We start from the raw sequence: 24,843 nt of genomic DNA, 5'->3' as shown, positions 1-24,843 counted from the left end.
AAGATTGGCAGATTGATACAAGATTAAAGAATACAAAGTTGGTCGAATGTTGGAAAATCAATGTAATTCACAATAGAGTAAAAGAGAATATTTGTGTGATTGTCTCACTAGATATAGAAAAAGCATTTGGCAAAATTCCATACCGGAATTGTTTTTAAAAAAACAGATGGCTCATGCCTGTAATCCCAGCACTTTGGGGGGCCGAGGCGGGCGGATCACGAGGTCAGGAGATTGAGACCATCCCGGCAAACACGATGAAACCCCATCTCTACTAAAAATACAAAAAAATTAGCCGGGCGTGGTGGCGGGCACCTGTAGTCCCAGCTACTCGGGAAGCTGAGGCAGGAGAATGACATGAACCTGGGGGGCAGAGCTTGCGGTGAGTGGAGATTGCGCCACTGCACTCCAGCATGGGTGACAGAGCGAGACTCTGTCTCAAAAAAAAAAAAAAAAAAAAAGAAAACATATCCACACAAAAACTTGCACACAAATGTTCATAGCCAACTTTATTCAGAATAGCCAAAAGCTGGAAATAAGTCAAATATTCAAGAGCAGATGAATGGATAGAAAAATTCTGGTATATTCATACAACGAAATACAACTCAGCAATACAAATACTGAGCTACTGAGTGACACAACATGGATGAGTTTCCAAAATAGGTGAGCAAAAAAAAAAAAAAAAAAAGAAAAGAAAATGCCAGACACAAAAGAGTACATACTATATGTATGAAGTGTTGATAAAAAAAAAAAGCTGATGGTTAAAAAGTATCTTTTTCAGTTCCTTGGTTTATCCTGGACTGGTATATCTTCTCTTCCTTAACCTGGGATTTGCTTAGGGCCTCAGGATCTAGGATGCCTCCAGTCCCGTTGCCTCAGTCTGGTGCGTTCTTGGTATGGAATGCAGATTTGCCAACTAGGTGGCTGACATTTGTTAAATGCTGGCCATGTGAGGGATGCCATGCCAGGTTCTTCATATGAACAGGCAAAGGAGACATCATTTCCGCCTTCAAGGAACTCATTGAATTGATAAACACAGGAGATTAATCAGTTGTAGTCCTATCTGCTGTAAAAGGCAGTGCATGACAAAGGGCAAATTGCACACATTCTCCACTGTGGAAAGATAGTGGGATTACTACTGACTTGGTCAAGGAGGTACCACTTGAAGGGGCTGTGAAGAGTTAATGCATGAAGATGGGCATTAGGTGGACAGGGGTGTGTTGACCGATAACCCTCCTGGACATAATTGCAAAATCCTTAACAAAGATGCACGTTGGGGCAGGCATTCGACCTGAGGGAAGTGAAAGGAAACAAGAAGATGGGAAAATATAAAGGATATCCTAGGTTTTCAGGAGCACAGAGCCCAGACTGGGGAATTAGAAACAACAAGGCTGAACAGGATTTGAGGGCTACATGAAAGAGCTGGAACTCCAGTCTGTAGGCTGTGTGAAGGTTTTCAGGTTAATGTGCTGGTAAAGAATGGATCAGAGCTGGGTTTTGGCATCCCTGTTGTTGATGGAGTGGACCAGGGAGAGACCGGGAATGAGATGTAGCTACTTAACAGTAGCCTGGGTAGAAAGTGAAAGGGCGCTGAACCAGAATGGCTGCTGGCAATGCTGAGACCCTTTTGGATATGGGGATGGAAAAAGGAGCCCCCTGTCCATTTCTGTGCCTTCCCCTCACCCCGATAACACATACCAGCCACACTGCTTGTTGTGTGCCCTCCCTTCATATACTGAAGCCCTAACCCCCAATGCAACTGCATTTGCAGATAGTGCCTTTAAAGAGGTAATAAAGGTTAAGTGAGGTCATAAGTATGGAACCCTACTCCAATAAGACTGGTGTCCTTAAAAGAAAAAGGGGCACCAGACCTGTCTCCATGTGTGCACAGAGGAAGGGCTATGTGAGGACACAGAGAGAAGGCGGTCTTCTATTAACATAAGCCAGAAAGAGGCCAGAAACCAGATTTGCCAGCACCTTGATCACAGACTTCTGGCCTCCAGAACTAGGAGAAAATAAATGTCTGTTAGCCACCCACTGTGTGGTATTTTGTTATGGCAGCCCAAGCAGATTAATACACTATTCTCCCCCAGGTCCCTCACTGCCTCTCCACCGCTGCCAATCTGATAGACATAATATCGGACGTTCCCAGTGCTCCATAGTATGATGTCACTTTTGTGAAGCAGTTATCTGATATTTGGCGCCCTGCCCTTAGCCACTTGGATGGAAGTCAACCCCTTTGGCCTTCCCAGCCTCCAGTGTGCATGATTCCCCCACTGTACAACTCTCCACTGTTTTCAAATATTTTAACTTTTGGACTTTGTAACCACCTGATGAGATAAGCAGGAAACAGTTGGTTATCCCCATTTTACAGATGAAAAAATTGAAAATGAAAGCATTTTTGTGGCTTGCCAAAGGTAACAGAGGTAAGTTGCAAAGTCAGTTCTTAAACTCATGTCTCCTGTCTCTCGCTTCACCACGTGGGTTCCTGGCCAGTGCTCTCCCATGCTTTCGTCTGGACAGTGCTTTCTGTCCATACCTATCTTGGAGAAGAGCTATGGTTTGCCTTGTGTTTCATCCTTCCTTAGGCTTTTATCCCCTTCCCCTGTCCTCTCAACACACACACACACACGCACACTCATTTATTTTCATTCTTTCCGATGATGTAGCTTGGCCCTACTATCATAGCCACAGGGAGCCCCTTCCTTTCCCAAAGAGCCTAGAAATTACAGAGGTACACTGTGGGTAGAGGACAGAGAAGGGATGGAGAGGGGGCTTGTGATGCAACCAAAGGAGAAATCCCAGGAGGCAGGGCAAGAACACCGTGTCCTCTGCACATCTAAGAACCACATCCTGACTGGGGTTCCAGGCAGATCTCATGCAGGCACTACAGTGGGTTTTCTCCCAACTAGTTAAGGCAACACCTTAACACATGGTGTACACATGCTCATAAACTGAAGCTCCCTGTGGAGGTTTGCCCTTCCTCAAGCCTGTTGGTCTGTGTTGAGCTTAAAAAAAAAAAAATCTGTTTGGAATCACACAGAATTCCTGGGAAAATTTCAACTCTCACACCCCATTGTCTTCTGGCACTCACTTGCATCTTGTCACTTGTGCACATAGACAGTTTGCAGTCAGCCCTATTCTGGGGAACTGGCTATTTGTGGAGAGCCTATTGTTCCTTAGCTGCTGAGCATGCAAGTCTAGACCTGTGGAAGGAGAGGTACCATCACCACTCCACACCCTGCTCGCCAGACTGAGGATTCTGCTGTCACATGGCCCAGCCAGCTTGTGGAGCCCTGGGGTTGGCTCTGTTGCCTGTAGCAAGACCTGGGACAATGGGATTGGTGATGAGCTGAAGGCAAGAGTGGTTTTTGCTGGGGTTGGCACCAAGGCAGGAACGGAGCTGTCTTCCGCCGGCCGCTGAAGCTGGAGTTGAGAGTAGAGGGCTTAAGGGCATGAGGATTATCCAGGGATGCTGGAGCCCAGGGACAAGTGGAGAAGCTTCCAGATGCACACTCTTGGACACAGGACCTCTTGCACCATCTTGGGGAGCTGGCCTGGTGCTGACCCGGTGCTGGCCCAACCCCGGCAACGCTAAATAAAGAAGCCAGGTTTACTGCCGTGGCCACAGCTCATCATGAATGCACGTGAACCCTGGAGGAATGGGGTGGATGGGGTTCATGTTCAACTTGAGGCTCTGACACTCCCGGAAGATCTCTAGTGGGCTGAGTTGGCTTCCAGCTGTCTCTAAAACGAATCCCTGAGTGTCCTCTGGCCTCCCTCCGCCCACCCTTAATTAAAACAGAGCATCTCATTATTCTCACCTTCCCATTCATTCACCCAGTTACCTGATGTTCTTATTCTCTCAGGCATTCCGATGTGAACACAGCCTGTCTTCTCTGAAGAGCCTTTCAGGGATGTGAGGAAGTCAGGTGGATAAATAGATAACTTGTATGTATTATGTGCCGTCATAGTATTATGAAACAAACAGTTTTGTGGAGGCAGAGAAGGGCAGATGTTGACCTAGGGGTGGAAGTTGAGGTGAGGGCATGGGCTTAAGAAAGAGCTTCACAGAGGGTGCTATCATTTGGAGGATACACTGCAGAGTGGCTGGGTGCATTGGAGGGGATCTAGGGAGATGATAGAGGCATTCTAAGAAGAGATAGCAAGTCCAGTGGTGTGGCCAGGTGAAAGGGCCTAGTTGGCTTGGGGAACAATGAGCTGTGCTGGGTAGTCAGACAGTGAAGGGCTGAGCCATAGTCCACAGCCAGAGGAGGCCCTGCTGGCCCTGACCTTGTCCTTGTCCTCCCCAGAGACCACTGAGGCACAGGTCCCAGGGGTGGGCTGCCTGCGTCCCCCGTGATGCCTAAGTCACCCATCAGGCCAGCCTTCCTCTTTAGCAGTGGCGCTCATCTGGACTCTGCGGGATTTGGGGAGTGCTCAGCTCCCACAGGAAGAAGCAGGGGCATGAGGTAGAGACAGCACCCCGTGGCTTCACATGTGGTTTGCACATGGCTTTTCTCCCTCTCTGCTTCAATTCCTGCCCTGTGACTTGGCAGTGATTTGGTGTGGAGCGTCCAAGTGCTGCCATGACCCTGAGCCCTAATATAGGACAGGCGTCATTTTTTAAAAAAACAAGGTCCCAGTCCAGGTCAACCTAAAACCCAGTTGGGTCTCTACTGAATGTGAATGCACTGGCACAGGTATCAAATCTGAGATGTGGTTCCAAGAGAATAATGTTCAAATAGTTGGAAAGAGAGGATGAAAAGGAGTTTGTTGTTGTTGTTGTTTTATCAGACTCACCGCTGGGAGCTGGAGGGAGATGTCATTCTCTGGGAGTAATCATTGTCCCTTATGTCACTATGCCACGTCGGCTTACAAAGCCCATGTGTGGACATGGTCCATTTAATCTTCCCCACACATTGGTAAGCTAAGCAGGGACAGGGCTTATTTCTATCCTTCAGATGTGAGAACTGAGAGTCAGCTGGTTTGGTCCACAAAAATGACTCCCTGTCCACACAGTGGTCCCCTGGAGGCTGACTGCCTCTTCCTGAGTCACCTTCGTGCTGGAAAGCAAGGAAACACCTATTCCACGGTAGAATCTGGGTTCCTTCTGCTTCATAGTTTGTCTTCAGAGGTTTGCTTTAAAAGTTGTCTGGCCATACCTCCCGGAAGGACAGTTCCCCTGGCCACTCAGTAGCAGAGCCAGAACTGGGACCTGCCTCTCCTGGAGGTCCCCCGCCCTGTGCTCCTGGTGCCAAGCAGCCTGGACCTCCACGCTCTGGCCCTCTCCTGCTTTCAGAACAACCCGTGGGAACAGAACGGTACTCAGTGGCACCGAGGGGCTGGCAGTGCTGGTTGTGAAGACCTCACTGCACAGTCTGTGCCAAGCATACCCCAGATGCAGGCGAGACAGAGAGCTGCTGCTGCTGCGACCCTTTGGGCTGCCTGAGAGGTGGGCTCTGGTACCCCCTGCCCCCTTCTAGCTTCCCTGCAGTGCAGACAGGTCCTCTGGGACAAGGGGGTTGGGTATGGCCCAGACCTTCGCCGGCCACGCACCCCTTCTTTGTGCAGGAGCATCAGCCGGCCACCTGTTGTTCATCTAGCCCTGGTAATCCCTTCTGTACCGTGTCAGCAGTTCAAAAGGGCACTGTTAGTATTTTTTGCCGACTTCAATTAACGTGAGATTTCAGAGGCCCCTCTGATCACATTTCATCTGTCACAAGTCAGGAACAAAACAGACAGATTCCAGCTGAGAGGAGGAGGGAGAAGGAGTTTATTGCAAATAACAACAACCAAACAGTTTGGGCTGGGCCAGCAAAGGGTGTTCTGGGAGCGCCCAGCTGCCTCTGCACTCCATTTTGCCCCGTGCCTGGGCCCCTACGTCTCCTTCCCATCCGCGTTCCTCCTCTCCCAAAAAAGATGTAAGTGCAATAACTTACTTTAAAAGGCAAGAACGTTTCTTTTAATATTTTGCTATAATGTAGTTACATGGTGGTATAGGCAGTAAAACTTTATGGAACCGACCTCTTTTTTTTTTTTTTTTCCATTTTTCTGGATTTTTACTGTATTTTTAATATATATTTTTAATATTCCACCCCAGGCCATTAAGCTAAAGGAAAAGTTGCATTTATACAGGGTTAAAATATCTTACAATGAGAACAATAAGTATCGGTTGAGGTTCATGTTCCTTCTAGCACTCAGCTCTCTTTTTTCAACCACTGCACACCCAAACAGATGATTAGACATTGAAAACTGTCCTTCAAAATCAGTAGTATAAAGGCCTAGCTCTATGTGTGTGAGTGAAGAGGGAAGAAAGGAGAGGCTGAGGTGAGGTCGTGGAAGCACCTTTCCTCCCTACAGCGTCCTGAAAGAAGTGAAGTGGGGTTGATGGGTCTTTGTCACCTTCTTGTTTTTGAACTGGATAGTCACAGAGTATTATCCTGGGGGCCCATTTGCCAACCATCCTCCCCCAGCTAGGCCTGTTTGCCTTTGCACCTGACAGTCAGGGCCATGAAACAGACCAGGAACCCCCACGTGTCTTTCGGGTTCTCAAAGATGGCCCCCCACTGTCTAGCCCAGGGAGGGAATGACTGCATAAGCAGGGTACATAGAAGCGTACGTTTCATGGAAACGTCCCTCTTGTCTGCCCAGCCGAAATGACGGGAGATGGGGCACGGAGCTGGGTCCAGTGTGATCACAGCCGTGTGTGCTAGGGACCCACCTCATACTTGCTGCACCCACCCCATCGCAGTGTCTTTGAGCTAACCTGGCCACAGTGCTTCCCGAAGCTGGAGGCACAGTACTGAGTGCTGAGAATCAAGTATAGTTAAAAGAATTCAAGGAAAGTTCTAAAAGCCCATGTCCTCCAAGTGCTATTTCAGCCTTGGAGACAAGCCTCTCTGTGTGCCCCCCAGAGCCCTCGCTCCCATGCCCCAGGAGTAGTGCTGGCATCTGGAGGGCAGTAGCAGCACCTTAGTGTCGAGCCTTGCCATGCTGAGACCTGTGCCCAGCAGGGACTGGAGGCTGTCAATGTGGGGAGGCTGCCCGTCCATCTGCTGGCTACCCACGACTTCATTTTTAAGTTGCCATTTCTGTTGAGATCTTAGGCAGATATCCAAAGGAAATCCTCACCTCTCTTAGCTTATTTGCATAGCAGTGAACCACGTGGCAGATAGCTGCTTCTCTCCACCTGCCTTCATGAGCTCTAGCTCCAGACGGCCTTGGGCAGCTGCCCTGACTTGCACAGTCATCCTAGGAGCTGACACGGCAGTGGCCCCCTGCTCTGCAGTGCAGAATGCCGGGCCTAGCCACCCGTCTGGGAAGGGACTGGGCCCCAAGGTTCTCTTCTGCAGAACTGAGCTGCTGAGTGAATGCTCATGACGCACCGGGGAGCTCCATGCAGCACCGGCCGCTCCTGGTGCCACCGACGCCGGGTCCCTCACACCCTGGGTGGCACATCCCAGGCTCCTCTCTCAGCTTAGTCTCAGGGCAAATGCAGGTCAGGGCAGTCACTTCTCCACTCCGGGCCAGGGTCTTCTCTGTTGTGAAGGGACTGGACTAACCAGAGGGTTTCTAAGCTTCCTACCAACTCGGTGGTCCTATCATACTTAGTGTGGTTAGGTGGACCCCAGGGGCTGGGCCAAGCCGCGGAGGACACGCCTGGGGTATGTGGCTGCCTTTGACGAGATGAATAGGAACGTTTCACATTGGCGTGTTTAATCCTAGCCACCTCCTGGGTGTGTTGGGACAGGCAGCCACAGCCACAGGGCCTTCTAATAGATGCCTTTTCTTCTCAAGCTTTTGGGTTGAAATTTGCCTGACTTGGGTCTAGCCTAGCCACAGAGCGGACCCATGGAGGAACTGAGTGCCGGGGGCCCCTCCGGAAAAGCCCCCTTAAAGCTCTTGCTCTCCCTCCCTGCCTGCTCTGGAGCTACCTGTCTGTCCTCCTCTTTGTCCTGATTCCCTTGCTCTCCCTCCTGGCCCACTCTGGAGCTACCTGACTCTCCTCCTCTTTGTCCTGATTCTCTCATGGGTGAGAAAGACCCGGGGTGAAAGTTCCTTCCTCCCCGATCCTTCTTCAGCCATGAACATTTCAGAAAGAAATGGGGTAAAAATGGGGGAAATATTCCCAGCCTTAAGTTCTTCCTTTCCCTGGCTAGATTTTGGGGGAGTCTAGCTCATTTCAGCAAACCTCAGAACTAGAAAAAACTTCCCAAAAGTCACTCCAAGATCCTCAAATATTTGAAACACTTAAAGCCAAGCCTCCAAGAACATTTAATTCAATGTCCAAGACCCTTTCACCTCTACAAGCTCAATTTTAGAGCTACGATCCACAAAGAGGTCTGACTCTTATTAAGGGAGGCCACAGCCAGACCCTTCCTCAGCCCGGTTTCTAGAGCAGATGAGAACACCAGGCAGGCGGGAGACTGTCACTCCCAACCCCAGAGACCCTCATTCAACAACACCAAGTTTACCCTCAGCCCAACCCAGCAGGCCTTTCTGTGTCGGCGACCCTGAGCCCTACTCCATGACAGGAATCAAGGGAGAAGGTAGAAAAGGCAAGCGCTTCAGTGCAGGGGGCTGCCTGCTGGAGGGACCCCCCTGGGTCTGACAGGCCTGCCTCTGGACGGGTTACTGTGTACTCCCAGCTGAGGTGAGGGCTGGGGCTCAGGGCCAGACCCAAGCTGCAGGGGTCAGGCAGGCAGGCACGGAGCTCCGCTTCCTGGAGCGGGAAGCCTGGTTTCAGGAGGGTATCCTGCCACCCCCGCCTGCAATAGCAAAGCCACGCCGAGGAGCCCAGGCCGGGAGCCCTTCCGCAGGCTGGAGAGAGGGCAGAGTCCCGGTCCCTGTGGAAGAAGTGTAAGGACGGAGTGTGGAAAGCTGTGTGGAGAAGAGCAGCACCTTCCCCAGTGCCTGGAGGGACAAAGAGCCCCCGTCTGCCATGGAAGGCTCTGGGCAGTGATGACACTGTGACAGATATGGCAGGGAGGACAGTCAGTCTGAGGCCGTGGCAGAGCCTGGAGGCTGAGCACAGCCACATGTCCTCTAGCAAAGCCTGCACATGGCTCTTGACCCTCTGCCGCCCGACCCCCAAGCCCTAGCTTATGTGTGCCGAGTTGTGAGTCCTTCCACGCCGGGACACTGCCGAGCAGCCCCAGGGAGGGGCCAGGGTAGGGTGGGGAAGGGACGAGCCCCTCGGCATCCTCCTGAGGGACCCTGCCTGGGCTCCGGATGGAGAACAAAGCTGCCTAGACCTCCCCTCTGTACCGAATGCCAGGCAGGCGGGAGAGCGGGAGGACTGCCCGGGCCCCTGCCCCACCCGGATGCCTCCCCCTCTCTCAGGACCTTTCCTTCTTCTAGCACCGTGGGAGCCCTTGTGGCATCCGTGTTCTCAGCCTCCCTCAGGTCTGGCTCCTCTCCTATAGTGTCCAGTGAGGGGCTGGCCCATGTCTCCCCTGGGTACTGGCATTGCTAGATGGCAGCAGGGGTCCTCGGCTCCAGCTCCTGTCGTCCTCTGCCCACTCCCTCCAGGTGTATCCAGCCCAGGGCACAGCCAGGATGCGGTCAACCAGGCTCTGTCAGACTCGTCGCTGTTCGGGGGAAGGTGGAGGCCGTTGCCTTGGCCCCAGCTGGTCGGATTCCATGTGCTTTCAGGGAGAGAAAGATGGGAGGGTAGGAGGCCGGTTCTGCAAGGCAGCCTGTGCTTCAGACACACAGCCACCAGCCTGGTGACCAGGGGACCCCACTAGGAGGGGGGAGGATGCACAAGACTGGGCTGGTGAGGCTGCTGGGTCTGCATGGAAATCTAACTTTGACTCATGGTCAACTAGGCAGGGCAGAGGAGGTGGCAGGAGGGAGAAAGCGCCTTCAGCTTATCATGGATGCGAAGCCGAAAAACGTGGCCGCTTGGCTTTCTCCACTGCCTGTGGCCGGGAGCAGGGGTCAGGGCCTCAGTGCCAGGACGGGGCCAGGGGTCTGCTGCCCCCTCCCTCCCAGCAGTCCACAGGGCCTCAGACTTGGGGCGGCTGAAAGTGCTGAGGGTCAGGCCCCTGGCCCAGGCCAGGTTCCTAAGAGGAAAGTCGAGTGGGAGGCTGGGGGCCTGGAAAACATGGGCATGGCCCATGGTGTCCCGAGGTGGGGACGGGGCAGGGGTGCCCTGTCATGTGGCCCAGGAGATGGCCGCACTGTGCTCCTTGGCCTTCATGCGGAGGGCCGCGATGCTTGAGGTCTTGCGGTCCGGCTCGCCATTGAGCTCGTAGCCATTGAGGCCTGGGCTGAGGCTGGCTGCTCCAAACAGGCTGCCCATGTGCGTCTGGCCCATGTGACTGCCAGCCCCAGACACACTCAGGAAGTCGGTGACGCTGCTGGCCCCAGAGCCAGGGGGGTGGGCATGAGGGGACATGCAGGCAGGCACCGGGTCGCAGGGGACCACGCAGGCCGGCACTGGTGAGGCAGCCCCGTTGTTGCCAAGCCAGGACGGGTTCTGAATCTGGGAGAGGAAGGGAGAGAGGTCACCAGCTGGCGGGCAGGCGCGGTCTGGAAGGGGCTCGCCCCTTCCCCCAGAGCACCTGTCCCGTCACTGTCCATCCTTCCCATGGAGCCCCTCTTGAGCATTTAGCCTTCATGGACATCCAGATACCCCTGCGGGGGTGGCTTTTACACCTTGGCACCTCTGTTCCCAGGGCCAGGCTAGCAGCAGAGGGAAACTCAGTTCTAAGGAGCGACCTCAGGCTCCATCAAGGGTCCAGTGGAAGGGTGACACCCCAGCGACCCCCAGCTGGCTTCCTAATTTTAGACTCAGCTGTAGACTTGGCCTCCATCTGCGGATGGCAGCTGTGTCTCATTCACCTCCAGCTCCTCCCCAGGCCCCTCACATCCACAGGCACCTGAGCAAGGTGAGTGGACCTCCACTCGGAGAACTTTGGCATCACAGATTCCCTTGCGCCCCCACCAGTAGAAGGGAAGGTGGAGGGGTTGGGTAAGGTGGGCGGCAGGGGCCTAAACCTCTCAGAAACCACACGTAGTGGCTGAGGTTCCAGGGCCTGAACTAGGAGGCTTCGGAACTAACTCAGGATGGAAGGGGCTGCCTCAGGAGTGGACAGCCAGAGCCGAGGCCGGACCTCCTCATGCGAGGAGGGGGCGAGGGCATGAGCAGGGGTGAGCTGGCCATCGTATCTTCCATCAGTGCCACTGGGCTTCCCTTCCCTCCACAACGTTCACCTGGGGCTCCCATCCTCCTCTGCCCTCTAGGCACGTATAAGGAGGTAGAATTAGGGTATGGGGGAGATCCGGGAACTGCTCAGCTTATGCGCACAGGGTTCCTGGTAACCTGTTGTGGGCTGCTGCTGGCCTGCCCTCCTGCATGTGTCTGGAGCACACTCAAAGGAGGCATTTTAAAGCAGGGAGAAGGAGCTCAGCCCCAGTCCCAGAGGGAACCGCATTTCTCTCCGCGGTGCAGGGGAGTGGGGACCAGTTGGCCTCCATCACCCCGTCTCGGAAGAGGTCTGGGCACGCACTGTGTGGTGCTGTAGGTGAGGTGGGGGTAGGAGGGGGTGAACGGGGCCCTGTGTTGGTTTCTCGCTCCGGCTGTGCACTCAGGCGGCAGAGCTCAAAGCCAAGGAGCCAGCTAGAGTTCCATCCTGGGAGGACAGAGGGAAGCTGAGTTTAGGGAGGGAGAGGGGAGAAAGAGAATGGGAGAACACAGTGCGAGCTGATGCCGATGGCGCCTGTGTGAGACATCCCATATTCCTCAGCCTCACCTCCAGGCCTGTGCCCTGCCCCCCTGCCCCATGAATCCCGGGTTGTGGGAGAGCGAATGGAGGGCTGGTCTGGGTGGAGAGCCCAGAGACCATTTGCTAGCACAGAACCTGGTCAGGGAGAAGTAAAGGAGGCAGGGGCGCCCGTGCTACTGGCTGGCTGCTGGGCAGGCCTGGGCTTGGAGCTGAGGCGGAGGTCATGCCAGAATGAGGCCTGAGCAGGGAGGGAGCAGCCACCTCTGCTGGGCAGGCTGAGGGGGGTCAGGAGTGGACTTGGACTTGGCCAAAAACACATCTCTCCAGGCCTCCCAGGTGCCTGATGTGACTCAACACTGCTGTTCCCTTGCATCTCACACTGGAACAGGGGACTGGCTGACCGACACCCAGGGAAAATACTATGGGGGGAGGGGAGGACATGGCCCCAGAAGCTGAGTGCAGGCACACAAGCTTTTTGAAACTGTACAATTCACAAAATACTTTTGCACGATTGAATTTAGACCTTACAAACTGCCTGACAACGGAGCTGAGCAGATGCTTTTACCATGTCCAAGGTACAGGTGAAGAAACTGAGGCTCAGAGACTTGAGACTTCCCTGAAGTGAGAAAGACCTGGAGCTGGAAAGACAGCCTAAGTTCCCGGACTCGGAATCCCAAGCTCATTCCAACTTGGCCACGAGTCCTGGAGAGTTCAGAGCTCGCTTTTGGAAGAGACCCTCCGAGCGGTATCTGAGGGCCTGGTGGCCTTCTGCCTGCCTTGGTTCCGATGCCCACAGCAAAAGTGGCCAAAGCTAGTGGAGGAAAGAGCTGTTCTCACTGCCCTAACCTTCCCTTCCCTAAAGTTCAGCCAAGCCTGGTTCAATGATTAGTTGGATAGAGTAACCCTGGGCCTCCCACATTCTGGTATAAACAGGCACACCCCTGGAATGAGACGGAAGGGCAGCCTGCAGCCATAAGTCATCTCAGGGGACCTGGGCTCTCCTCCAAGGGGCTCATTCTCAGAGAACCAGGGGCTGAGGATCGGTGGCGGCAGCTCAGGGCGGGACTTACCTGGGCGTAGTTCTCAGCTCGGGTGAGAAGGGGCAGCTCATACGCAGTGGAGAAGTGGGTTCGAACCTGCTGCATCTGCCCAAAACGCTCCCGCTTCCTCCACTTGGCCCTTCGGTTCTGGAACCAGACCTACAAGATGAAGAAGCTGATGTCACCAGGGTGAGACGCCAGCCTGGAGGTCTCACTTTCAGGCAGTGCAAACTGTTCCCTTGAGCCCCCCACCAGTTGCAGTGTGTTTGGGAAGTGGTGGGGCCACACATAAATATCAACCTTGGTCTTTGTCCTCGAGAGCTGACAATCTAGAATCATCCACTCTGAGCTGGGCGTGACCCTGAGCCAGAACTTTATTTTCCTAAGCTTCAGAATCTAGAGCAGCCAAGTGTCACCACCTATGAAATAAGTCACTGGTCATCTTAGCAATCATCTAACCCACTGTGGGTCACAAACTCCTGTGGAGAAGCTGATAAAAGCTACAAACGCTCCTCCAGATATGTTCTCCTAGACACTCACGCACAGTTTTGCCACAGTGCTCCAAAAGGTTCATGGCTATCCAAGGCCTATTGGTCCAGATCCAGAATGCCTTCCTCCCTGCATCCTGTCTGCAGCCTTCTTGTTGGAAACAGTCTCCCAGCTCAAAACTTCCCTGTGTTAAAGGAAATGAGACCCTGTGGGAGAACGGGGGCTCTGCTGGGCAACAGAGGCAGTCAGGGAAGACTTCCTGGAGGAGGGACAGGAGCTGGGCCTTGAATGGTTGACTGAAAGGAGGAAAGCCAAGGCCTGGGTTTAGAAACAGCGAGGCATGCTCCAAAAGCCTAAAGAGGTCAATCTGAAGGAAGTAGTGGGAGAGAGAGAGACAGAGGCAGATCGCAGGGGGCCTTGAATGCCAAGTAAAGCGGTTTGCCCTTGGTGTTGTCCGTAGAAGCAGTCGCTTCAGCATCTTGTGTAGAAGAGTGGCCTGATGCTGAGAGGAAGCGGAGGCCCACCTGTCACGGAGCCCGGGTGGACGGGGTGTTGGCCTGATTGGGAGGGGAGGGGAGGTCTCTGAGTCAGCTGTGAGCACTGGGGTCTTTGGTGATGGGGAGTGTTGGGTCCTTTTCCTTTGCACAAGCATTTCTGGAAGGCAGAGAACTTTCCCAAGGCTCAGGAGCAAGCTGCCCTACCCCTGGCCCATGACTTAGGATCTGGAGAAGGGGCGATGGGGACGGGGTGGGTGAGAGAGGGAGAATGAGGAGGGATCAGCTTCCAGGCCGGGAATGGCTTTAGGCTGATTCAGAAATGGACCGTGGTGCTCCTCAGAGGGAGGCTTCTGCCATCTTGATATGCACCTGCCTGCTGGCTTTGCAGACTCAGATGCAAGTGGGCACACCTCAGACAGCACACTGCAGACTGGGAGAACAGAGCCATTACAACAGCCTCAGCTGTAGAGCCATAAAGAGCCTTGCCAGGCCCTTCCAGGCCCAGGCATCAAGAAAGCCAACTTTCCTGAGGGCTAGTCCCTGCTCTCCAGGTGGAAACACTTCTCCATCCATCACGATCAGTGCAGCTGCTGAGCTAAATATAGGAGTCAGCTCTCAAAATTCCTCTGCCTCAGAGCCTTTGAGCTTCCTAGGAACCACTGCAAGGAGGGGAGAAGGAGGCGTGGACATGCTTCCCCACAGACGCTGCCTGGCCACTTGGGGCATCCAGTGTAGCTGGCCAACAGACAGGCTCATAGAAGCACTGGCATTGCCAGCGGCCTCAGTTTCTGCGTGGCGAATGGTGCCTCATAGCCGCAGCTGGGGAGATAGATGGGAAATGCAGTCCAAAAATGTTTAGAGTATTTCCCATTTGTTTCTTTACAGCTCCTGACCTTTCTCACTGTCTTTTGCTAGAGGAAAGAGAAGTCAAAGAAGATGGGAATGTATCTCATGTTACTGTGAGGAGGGTGGGGGTGAGCAGGGGTGCAGGGGTGCGCGTTAGTGTGTTTCTCCACTCCTATACCAACTCACTTTCCCCTTCCTAATCCTAAGCGTGTGTGTGTGTGCACGAGTGTACCCACTAGTGTGGCTGCACGCATGTGCGTGTGTGTGCACACATTGACTGGGGGAGGAGAAGTCTCTTCCCCAGAAACGGACCCTCTCCCAAGCTTGGGGTCTCAGCCCCTGCCCTGGCCTCCCAGGGCCCCTTTTCCTCCAGGGATTCCTAGGGTCCAGGCCCTGGCCGCCCACTGGGAGCCAAGGGCAGATGGGGTCTCCTCTCTGCGCTGCTGAAATGGGATCCCTCTTTATCAGTGGCCTGGGATGGGAGACTGGGGCCAGGATGAGAGAATGAATCAGAGGAGCTTGTTTTCATTTCATGTTTAATTTCCTGCAGGCTTAGCTCCGTCTTTCCGCTCCTTCCTCAGCCTCCCAGGGTTTTCTGTGGGGAAAGCTGGGGGGAGGGGAGAAGCCACTGGAGGCGCGCAGAGAGATGGCTTCTCTTTTTCTTTTTGTCACTGTGACTGTTGGGGTTCCCCTTGTGTCTCTGTGGGTTCCAGGTCCGCATGGTGGGACCGTGGAAGTGGAAGAGGTCCCTGCAGGCTCTGGAACAGAGGATCCAGGGATGGGCGGGGAGGGACCCCGAAGAGGGAAGGAGGTGGCCAGCGCCTGGCAAAGGGGTCTAGAGTGGAGGGAGGAGCCGTGTGGGGGAGTGGAATGTGGGGCGCGGGCTCGCTGGAGCTGAGTGTGAGGGAGGAGGAGATGTGGGTTATCTGGGGAAGACAGATGACCAGGCGGGGGAGAGGCCAGCAGAGCTAGCACCGTCTTTGGAACAGGAGTGGAAGAAGGTCAGGCGGAGGGATTTATTTGAGGGCTGAAGATGGAAATGGTGAGAGGCGGGTGAGCGGCCGCTGGGAGCAGGGCTGCCCACCTCCTCCCTCCTTCTCCTGTTCCTTTGTCCTGGGGCCTTACCCTGTGTACCCAGCTCTGGCTCTTCTGCCCAGATACAGACATGAGCTAGGTGAGCCTGGCCGGTCCTCAATATCCTCCCCAGTAAATTGGAGGCAGCAAGGGTATCCCCACGACCCCTTCTACGCTCACGTCTGCAGGTTCTGAGGCTTGGAGTGTCCTTCCATTTCTGACCCCTGGTGCCCTAGGGGCTCTGAGAGCTCCCTTCCAGATGCCACACCAACCCCCAGGCCTGCTCCTGTGCCTCCAAGCTCTGCACCGCAGGCCTGTCTCCACTGTGCAGCCCCAGGAGGACGGCCAAACATGAGGTCCCCACTGTTCTCCCAGTCTGAATGTCACACCTCAGGACCACCCCGGCCTGGGCCTACTCAGCATAGGCCTCTCCCGAGGACCGGGCTGTGCAAGGAACCAACTGTCTTGGCGGAGGCCTCGCTAACCGCAGCCCATCTGGGGCCAGGGCGGGGTGGCCTCTGTCTTATTGTCTTCAGACACCAGCTGCAGAGACTGGAATCCCAGACAGCGGAGAGAGGCCCCTGCAGCCCCCTGGAGCAGGGCCAAACCCCAGGCTTCTTCCCAGGAAAAGTCCATCTTGGGGCCCCCGATGCCCCGTCCCTGTCCCTACCACCACTCTACTCCAGGCACCTGGTTTGCCACCAGCTGAGTATGGGCCCTGAACAAACACAGCAGAGGCAGGAAGGGGGTTCCATCACCACCCCCTTACCCCCCCCAGGGCACTGCCAGGCTTAGGGCTCAACCCTTCAAGTCTGACGCACATGAAGATCCCACCCACCCTGCTGCCTTTATACAAAGAAGAGCCTCTGAACAATCTGGCGTGTGTCCTGGTACAGCAAACTAAAGTCAAAGAAGCACTAGGCTGGGACTCAGGAGTCCTGCATTCCAGTCACGGCGCCGCTACTGAGTGGCTGCTGTTAACTTCAGGTTATGACTTCCCACCTATGGGCCTCTTCTTCCTCATCTATTAGATGGGAAGACGGGGTGATCATTTCCAGCACTACTGTTCTATAATTCTATGGTCCTCCTACTAGATGATAAGATATGCAGCACATCAGAGTTTCCCTTTCTGCCTTGGCTGCCAGGAAGCTCCAAGTTGAAGTTTGTGCTCAAAGGCAGGCAACCATGAACCTTAGCGTAAATTTTTTTAAACCACATTACCTCCGCATTTCATGCCATTGTTCTTGTTTTTAGATTGAACAAATAAATCTTTCATTGTAAGCTACCTCAACTCCATTTTGGAAGTAGGTATAAGTGTGTGTGTGCGCGTGCATGCGTGTGTGCATGTGTGTCTGCAGAGAACACTGTTTTAGTTGTATGATGGCAACTGAAAAATACTCTGTGTGCCTTTGTTTTCATGTTTTGTACTCGAAGTGTCATTCTTCTTTCAGTACTTAGTGAATTCTACTCCCGGGCACTCCCATATGTTTGTTAGGAAGCACACATGCAACCCACATATGCAAACACAAATATACACACATACTGCACAGAAAATGAACTGGTTTATCCTACACCAACACAGCACCTACCGGGCTGTCCCATAACCAGCCATGCCCCTTTCTCTACCTACACCGGTGGGTCCTCCCCAGTCCATTTGCTGGAGATCAGGCTAGATGCTAGGATTCCTGTCAAAACTCAGGCATATAAGGTCATGTGAGTGGCTGGTCCAAATTCAAATGAGATCTGGGTGTGTGAGGGCTTCCGGATTCACAGGAAACCCCAGCTGCCCTGTTGTCCTTCCTCAAACATTCATTAGGCACTGGAGGGGGATAAAATGGCAGCCTTGCCGGGTGCAGTGGCTCATGCCTGTAATCCCAGACTTTGGGAGGCTGAGTTGGGCCTGAGGTCAGGAGTTCAAGACCAGCCTGGCCAACATGGTGAAACCCCATCTCTACGAAACATACAAAAATTAGCCGGGTGTGGTGTGTACACCTGTAATCCTGGCTACTCGGGAGGCTGAGGCAGGATAATCGCTTGAACCCGGGAGGCAGAGGTTGCAGTGAGCCAAGATCGCACCACTGCATTCCAGCCTGGGTGACAGAAAAAGACTCTGTCAAAAAAAAAAAAGGCAACCTGGGCCGGGCATGGTGGCTCACACCTGTAATCCCAGCACACTTTGGAAGACCAAAGCGGGTGGATCACTTGAGGTCATGAGTTCAAGACCAGCTTGGCCAATATGGCGAAACCTCCGTCTCTATCAAAAAATACAAAAAATTAACTGGGTGTGGCAGCATATGCCTGTAGTCACAGCTACTAGGGAGGCTGAGGCATGAGAATCACTGGAACCCAGGAGGCGGAGGCTGCAGTGAGCCAAGATCACACCACTGCACTCCAACGTGGGTGACACAGTGAGACCCTGTCTCAAAAAAAAAAAAAAAAAAAAAAAAGGCAACCTGCCCTCAGGGAACTTACAGCAACTCAACCATGCAGCTCTTCAGCATCACTTCTGGTAGCTGCAGTTTCTGAACAGCTACATATTTACTGATCACCACTAGTCCTTTTCCACATTAGCCATTTTGGAGAAAAAGTTTGTAGACTCTATTAGAGATGCCTCTGCCTTCTTAAACAGAACATGGTTGTAACGGATGAACCTTTTACTGACGCCTTAGAACAAGGCTGCTGAAGATGCTTTCGTGAATTAATGCAAGAGTCCCCGGGGCCTGCTGAGGATGTCAGGGTTGGGGCATCTCTCTCCTTACATGGAGGGGCCCAGCCCACTGAGCTGTATGGCGCTTTGCTGATTAAAAAAAAAAAAAAAAAAAAAAAGATTCCTCTTTGTTCTAAAGCTGTTCATTTTTCTGGCCCACTGGAGAGGGAAAAACTGCTATATGGCAACACTTTATTTGCTATTTCCAACATGCTTTGGGTTGGAAAAGCAGACTGATTATGACATTTATTTTGTGTTAAATTGAAACTTAAACTTGAGTGTGTGAATTTTGTCGCCTGTATTTTGGCTACTCATGGGTCTTTTCTTTCTGATCCTTTCTTTGCTGTGAATTCATGCTGGTGGGGGAGACACAGCTCTCTGGACAGGGGTTGATTGATCCATGGATACTTATTTTTTAGCCTTGATGCTCTGCATTTGGCTTTCTCTAATTGGTGGGAATACAGGGATGAACAATCAGTGCTTGATCTCAAGGAAATCACAGTTTAGTGGAAGGGGACAAACGAGTAAAATAACTTAAGCCAGTCAAAAATCCTAGAAAGAAGACAAAATACGAGTTGGGCACAGTGTCTCATACCTATAATCCCAGCACTATGGGAGGCTGAGGTGAGGGATTACTTGAGGCCAGGAGTTTGAGGCCAATGTGGGCAACCTAGCAAGACCCCATCTCTACAAAAAAATAAAAAATCTTATCCCAGGCATGGTGGTGTATGCCTGTGGTCCCAGCTACTCAGGAAGCTGAGGTGGGAGGATCCCTTGAGCCCATGAAGTTAAGGCTACAGCGAGCCATGATCACACCACTGCACTCCACGCTGGGTGACAGAGAGAGACCCAGTCTCTTTAAAAAAAATAAACTAAAATACCCAGAAGATAAAATGGGCCCAGGCGTGGTGACTTATGCCTATAATTCTAGTACTTTGGGAGGCTGAGGTGGGAGGATCACTTTAGCCTAGGAGTTTGAGGCTGCAGTGAGCTATAATCATCTTATTGCACTCCAGCCTGGGTGACAGAATGAGACCCTGTCTCTAAAAAGAAAACAAACAAACAAAAAATTAAAGTTTTAAGAAGATAAAATAGGACAGTGTAGCAAAAAGTGAGCTGGTTTGGTTGTGTTATGTTGGGTTGGGTTGAGTGTGTCAGGCTCCATTGTGTTGTGTTGTGTTAGGTTGAGTTCCATTGGAATGTGTTATATTGGGTTGTGTTGGAATGGGTTGTGTTAGGTTTAGTATGTTGAGTCCCATTGTGTTGTGTTGGGTTGAGCTGAGTTCTACTGGGTTGTGTTGGGTTGGGCTGGGTTGAGTTCTATTGGGTTGCACTGAGTTGGATTGAGTGTGTCAGGTTCCATTGTGTTAGGGTGAGTTCCACTGGAGTGTGTTATATTGGGCTGTGTTATGTTGGAATGGGTTGAGTTGGGTTGAGTGTGTTGAGTTCTATTGTGTTGTGCTGGGTTGAGTTGAGTTCTATTGGGTTGGGTTGTGTTGTGTTGTGTTGGATTGCACTGAGTTGGGTTGAGTATGTTGAGTTCCATTGTGTTGTGTTGAGTTGAGTTCTATTGGGTTGTGTTCCATTGGGTTGCAGTGAGTTGGGTTGAGTGTGCTGGGTTCCACTGTATTGTACTGGGTGGGTGTTTTGGTTGTTGACTGGTAGTAGGGGGGGCTGCTGCTTTAGCCATGGTGGTCAGGAAGACCTGTCAGAGGAGGTATGAGTTGGGACCTGAAAAATGGAGGGGGAGGCAGCCATCTAGGCAGAAGGAAGAGCTAAACTGTTCTCTGTTTCTGCCCATTGTGATGCTGTAGACATTATCTTCATGTTTATCCTGTTTCCTGTCCAAGATATAGGCCTTCCAGAGCAGGGACCAGTAACCCTTCTCTGTGAAAAAGCCAGGATTCTCACACAGTGTAAAGCCCAGAAACAGCCAGCAGCAGCCTTCCTGCCCTTCTTCTGGGGGCCCTCCTTCCTTTGCCCCCTCCCACAGTACAGAAGCCCAATATTAAGGAGGATAAAAGCAGAGTTGCTCTAGTTGGGACAGGGGCATGAGGGGCATGCTAGGAGCCCCTACTCTCAGGCTCACAATGAACTGAGGTAAGGAAAGCCATGGTGTGGTTGGTGGGCAGTCAGGAGACCCCAGCTGCAGCCAAGAGCCCAGGGGCAGGCTCTGCTTTACCAGCCTCACTCCCAGGTGGCCCTCACTGACCTGCACACGGGCCTCGGTGAGGTCTGTCCTCATGGCCAGCTGTTCTCGTGCATACACGTCTGGGTAGTGGGTCTTCTGGAAGACCTTCTCCAGCTCCTCCAGCTGGTAGCTGGTGAAGGTGGTCCGGTTCCTCCGCTTCTTGCCCTTGTTGCTCTCCGAGTCGGCCTTCTCCAGTGGGCTGGGGAGGTCTGAGCTGGCCCGGTCCTGGGGCCCCTTCACCCCAGCCTCCTTGACACTCAGGTAGCTGCTGTCCATCCCCACAGTGTCAGAGTCGGGGGGTAACTCTGGCTCCCCCAGGGAGCTTTCTTTAGCTGAGGGGGGAGGAAACAAAGTCAGAAACCAATGGCTGAATGAAGCAAAAGAAGGGGGATGTTGGTTGGGGGGCACTTGGGTAGCCACCCCCTGCCTTTTTCCTCTTAAAGCTCATTGGATGCAAGGTCAGGAGACTTGGCTTCTAATTCTGGCTTGCCATTAACATGCTGTGTGACCTTGGGCAAATCTCTTCCCCTCTCTGAGCCTCTTTGCCACCATCTTAGACTAGGTCCCTTTCAGCACCAATGTTATGTGAACCCAAGTCAGTCAATCTGACTTCTGCGACCTTTAGTCCCCACCTCACTGACCCTGAGCTCCTCTCTCTAGAGGGATTCCCTTCATCAGGACTTTTCTGGGTCCCGAGAATTCTGACCTCAGTGCCATGGCCTCCCTGGGTGGAAGGGAAACTCATTCAGCAGCCATGTCTGGCCCAGTTGGGCTTGGGGTGAGGAGGACCCAGCACTGAGGCAGACAGGAGTGCCCCTCCTTTCCTGGCCTAGTCCCACCAGGAGTTCAGCAGGAGCTGGAGACTCTGCCCCAAGAGTCCAGTGCTGAGGGGTCAACACCTCCTTGCCCGCCCCTCAACCCTGCACGCTGGTCTCACCGATTGTTTAAGAGAAGGGTCTTTCTTCCTTGGGGGTGCACGGGATCGAGGCATGGGCCACATCTCCTGTTACAAGCAGCGCCTGCACATTGCTTACTGAGGCTGCCCAGGCACCTTCATCCCCAGCACGCTGACCCCGGGCCTGGGTGGGTGTACATGAGCACGGCTCCCAGCCACTGCATCTAGCAGATGGAAACCCCTGGCACATTCCTAGGAGCTCAGGACTGCAAGGACCAATCAACCCATACAGGTCAAGGAAGAAGAGGTGGAGGCTGGGGTGGGAGAGTGAGGCGGGAAGCCACTTTACCACCACACAGCCTGGTGAGCTTCCTGGGCAGACACACTCACCTCCTGGCAGAGGGTTTAGGACAGCAGTCCCTACCTTTTTGGCACCAGAAACTGGTTTTGTGGAAGATAATTTTTTCCATGGATGGAGGGGGTGGTGGTGGGGAATGGCTTGGGGATGAAACTGTTTCACCTCAAATCACCAGGCATCAGATTCTCGTAAGGAGCATGCAACCTAGATCCCTCGCATGCATGGTTCACAGTAGGATTCACGCTCCTGTGAGAATCTAATGGCATCAGTGACCTGAAAGGAGCCAGAACTTGCGGTAATGCTTGCTCACTTGCCGCTCACCTCCTGTGTGCTGCCCGGTTACTAACAGGCCATGGACCGGTACTGGTCCACAGCCTGCAGGCTAAGGACCCTCGTTTAGGGCATGGACTCTTTAGCCTTGCTATGAATCCTATGGCCGTGACTCCCCAGCTCTGTGCTCAGGAGAGCTTACCTAACCTTTGTGTGCCTCAGTTTCCCCCTGTATAAAATGGGGATGAAGATCCTTATAGGATCTTCCTCATAGGGTAGCTGTGGGAAATAAAGAGGCTAGAGTGCTAGCTAGGTAGTTTTGCCATTATTGATATTCACCTTTCTAGTCTGGACTTGCAAACCCACAGACCCTGTGAACATTAGAGGACCCTGGAGAAGTCCTCCAAGCATGCAGGCCCTTGGGCGCAGGAACATGTGCAGTGCGTGCACAGATGCCTAGGGAAGGGCAGCCAACTGGGTGTCTGCAGATGTGGGTGTGAGCAACTCGAGAGCCGCATTCCTTGTCTGTAACTTGGGGAAAAGGAACTTCTTGAGTGAAAGAACGAACACACTTCATAAGATGTGTGGGGAGCATTTGACACGACCTTTCGCATGCACAAGTTTTGATCATCACAACAAGCATGTGTGGTAGATGTGAGCATCAACCACGCTGACCCTCGGTTTCTTCTCCTGGAAATAGGTCCAGGGGATGGGCATTAAGCATCAGAATGATGCCTGTAGTCCAGGTCTTCTGACTCCATCCAGATCCTGAGGGCTGAGGCTTCAGACTCAGTCTTATCCCTGGCTTTCTGTGCACACTGGGAAAGCTGAGAGGAACATTTGGCCTGTGGCATTCTCACCTCCCTCTCCAAGGCATCAAGGAAAGGGCATAGAGGTGAGTGCCCAGAGCAGGCCTGGAAGCAGCTTCAGGAGGCTGCTCCTGAGGGCCACGGGCAGTGCAGACGCCATGGGGGTGCACGACTGGCCCAGCGGCATCATGCATGACACCGTGTGAGCCCAGGCACACGCAGACAGCCACAGCTTCACAGTATTCTGCAAACTGCAGCTGGCAGCTGGGCCAAGAGCTTTCAGCAAAGATATTTATCTTCCTGGCAGACAAATACATTTTATGTTTTAGGTTTTTGGGGTTTTTTTTCTTAAAGAAACCCCACCCAGCCTTACCAAAAATAACCATCCCTGTTTTGCAATGTCCTGGAAGCCAGATGAGGGGCTGAGGGAGGTGAGCACTGAGCCCTGAGCCCCGGTCCCCAGGCCCCATCTCACAGCCCCACGGACCCTTGCTGGGGATGGGGACCAGCCTGCACAGCAATGGGAGCTCCATGTTACAGGAACCTAGAGTTGGTACAGACCAGCCTGAACTCCTAGTTTTAACTGGGGAGAAACTGAGGCCAGAGAGAGAAGGGAACAAGCCCCAATTCTGGACAGAGCACAGCCTCTCAGCTCCTGGCCTGCCCTCTACTCCCTCCCCCGGGGTCTTAGGCCCTATTCCCAGGGAGAGAGGTAGGGGCAGAAGGAACCCAGGGGCCTCACATGACCAAGGCGTCCTGCTCTGCCCATCTTGTGGGGAGCAAGACCAGCCCCTGAGGATGAGGGAGTGAGGATGTGGCCTGGGGGCAGCCTCTCAGCACGGAGCCAGCTCTCGGCCTCTCAGGGGAAGTGGTAGAAGGTCCAGTCTTCATGGTGACAAGTAAGGGTCCAGTTTTGTCAACCTCTAGCTGCCCACTGAGACTAAGTGAACAGGCAGAGAGACAGAGGTGGTACAGCGTGTGCGAAGACCACCAGCCCAAGAGTTGGAAGCCCTGGCCTCGGCCCCCACTCTGCCTGGGACTTCAGATGACCCATTTCACCTCTGGAGTCTCACCTACAAATAGGGACAGCGGGGTGGCTGAGGGTCCTTCCTCCCTTGCTCACCAGCAGCCGGGACTGTCCCTGAGGACCTGGGGAGGGGAGGAGAGGGGCAGGGTGTGCCTGTGTTGGAGATGGAAGGAATTCAGGGAAGTGCTGCTCCTGGTTCCTCAAGGAAGAAGGCAGCAAGCCTTCTAACCTGTCTTGAGTCAGCTTGCTTTAAATCCTGAGGCCGGATTCCTCATTTAGACAACAAAGAAAAATTCCCCGAAGTTCTACGGCTCCACTCAACTGGTCAGAATGACAAGCGCGGCCCTCTCAGAGTCTCAGTCTTAAGACCCCAAGCTCAGGCCTCTATGTCCACTTCCCGCCACCCTGCCGCATCCCCACCCGGCGCTGGTTCCAGTCTAGCGTAGCAGGGAGCTCACTGCCCCTCGGACAGCTGGACCATTCGTCCTTAGACCCAGCCCATGTCTGTCTCCTGTAGGTCTGGCTCATTGGTTCCAGTTCTAACCTCCCAGCACCCTTCCCCATGACAGCCCTGTCCCTGCGGACATTGGGAGTATACTGCCACCCCTCTGAGTCTCCCTTCCTTCTGCAGTTCCCACTGCTGTTCCTCGGGCAGCCCTGCGTTTCTCCGGCCAGTGTGAGACAGAGGGCAGCAGGGAGTGGGGCCGGACCCTGGGCAAAGCCAGCAGATCGCTCTCCTGGGAGATGACCCCGGGCTAGCTAGAGAGTCAGGGTGGTGGCCGAAGGCCTGGGTGCTGGTCAGATCGGACTCCCTGCGAGGTGCCCTCCTCAACAAGATGGATGCTGAAAACAGAGGTCCCACAACTCAGGCTGATTGTTCCTGACCAAAGGAAACCACAGACCTTGGT

General features: G+C 53.4%; 1 protein-coding gene across 1 annotated transcript in view; it reads right to left on the bottom strand.

Moving 5' to 3' along the window:
- Positions 1-5,755: 5,755 nt before the first annotated feature.
- ALX4 (ALX homeobox 4) overlaps positions 5,756-24,843 on the bottom strand; it is a 49,311-nt gene continuing 30,223 nt past the window's right edge. Inside the window, exons 2-4 of the mRNA XM_025357742.1 lie at positions 20,598-20,908; positions 12,803-12,931; positions 5,756-10,489 (exon numbers count right to left, since the gene is read on the bottom strand). Of these exons, the coding sequence (XP_025213527.1) occupies positions 10,160-10,489; positions 12,803-12,931; positions 20,598-20,908 (770 nt within the window). The 3' untranslated portion in view covers positions 5,756-10,159. The remainder of the gene's footprint in view (positions 10,490-12,802; positions 12,932-20,597; positions 20,909-24,843) is intronic.

The sequence above is a fragment of the Theropithecus gelada genome, chromosome 14 (assembly GCF_003255815.1).
Source record: "Theropithecus gelada isolate Dixy chromosome 14, Tgel_1.0, whole genome shotgun sequence".
Taxonomy (NCBI): domain Eukaryota; kingdom Metazoa; phylum Chordata; class Mammalia; order Primates; family Cercopithecidae; genus Theropithecus; species Theropithecus gelada.
This window is presented reverse-complemented; position numbering and strand designations above follow the sequence as displayed.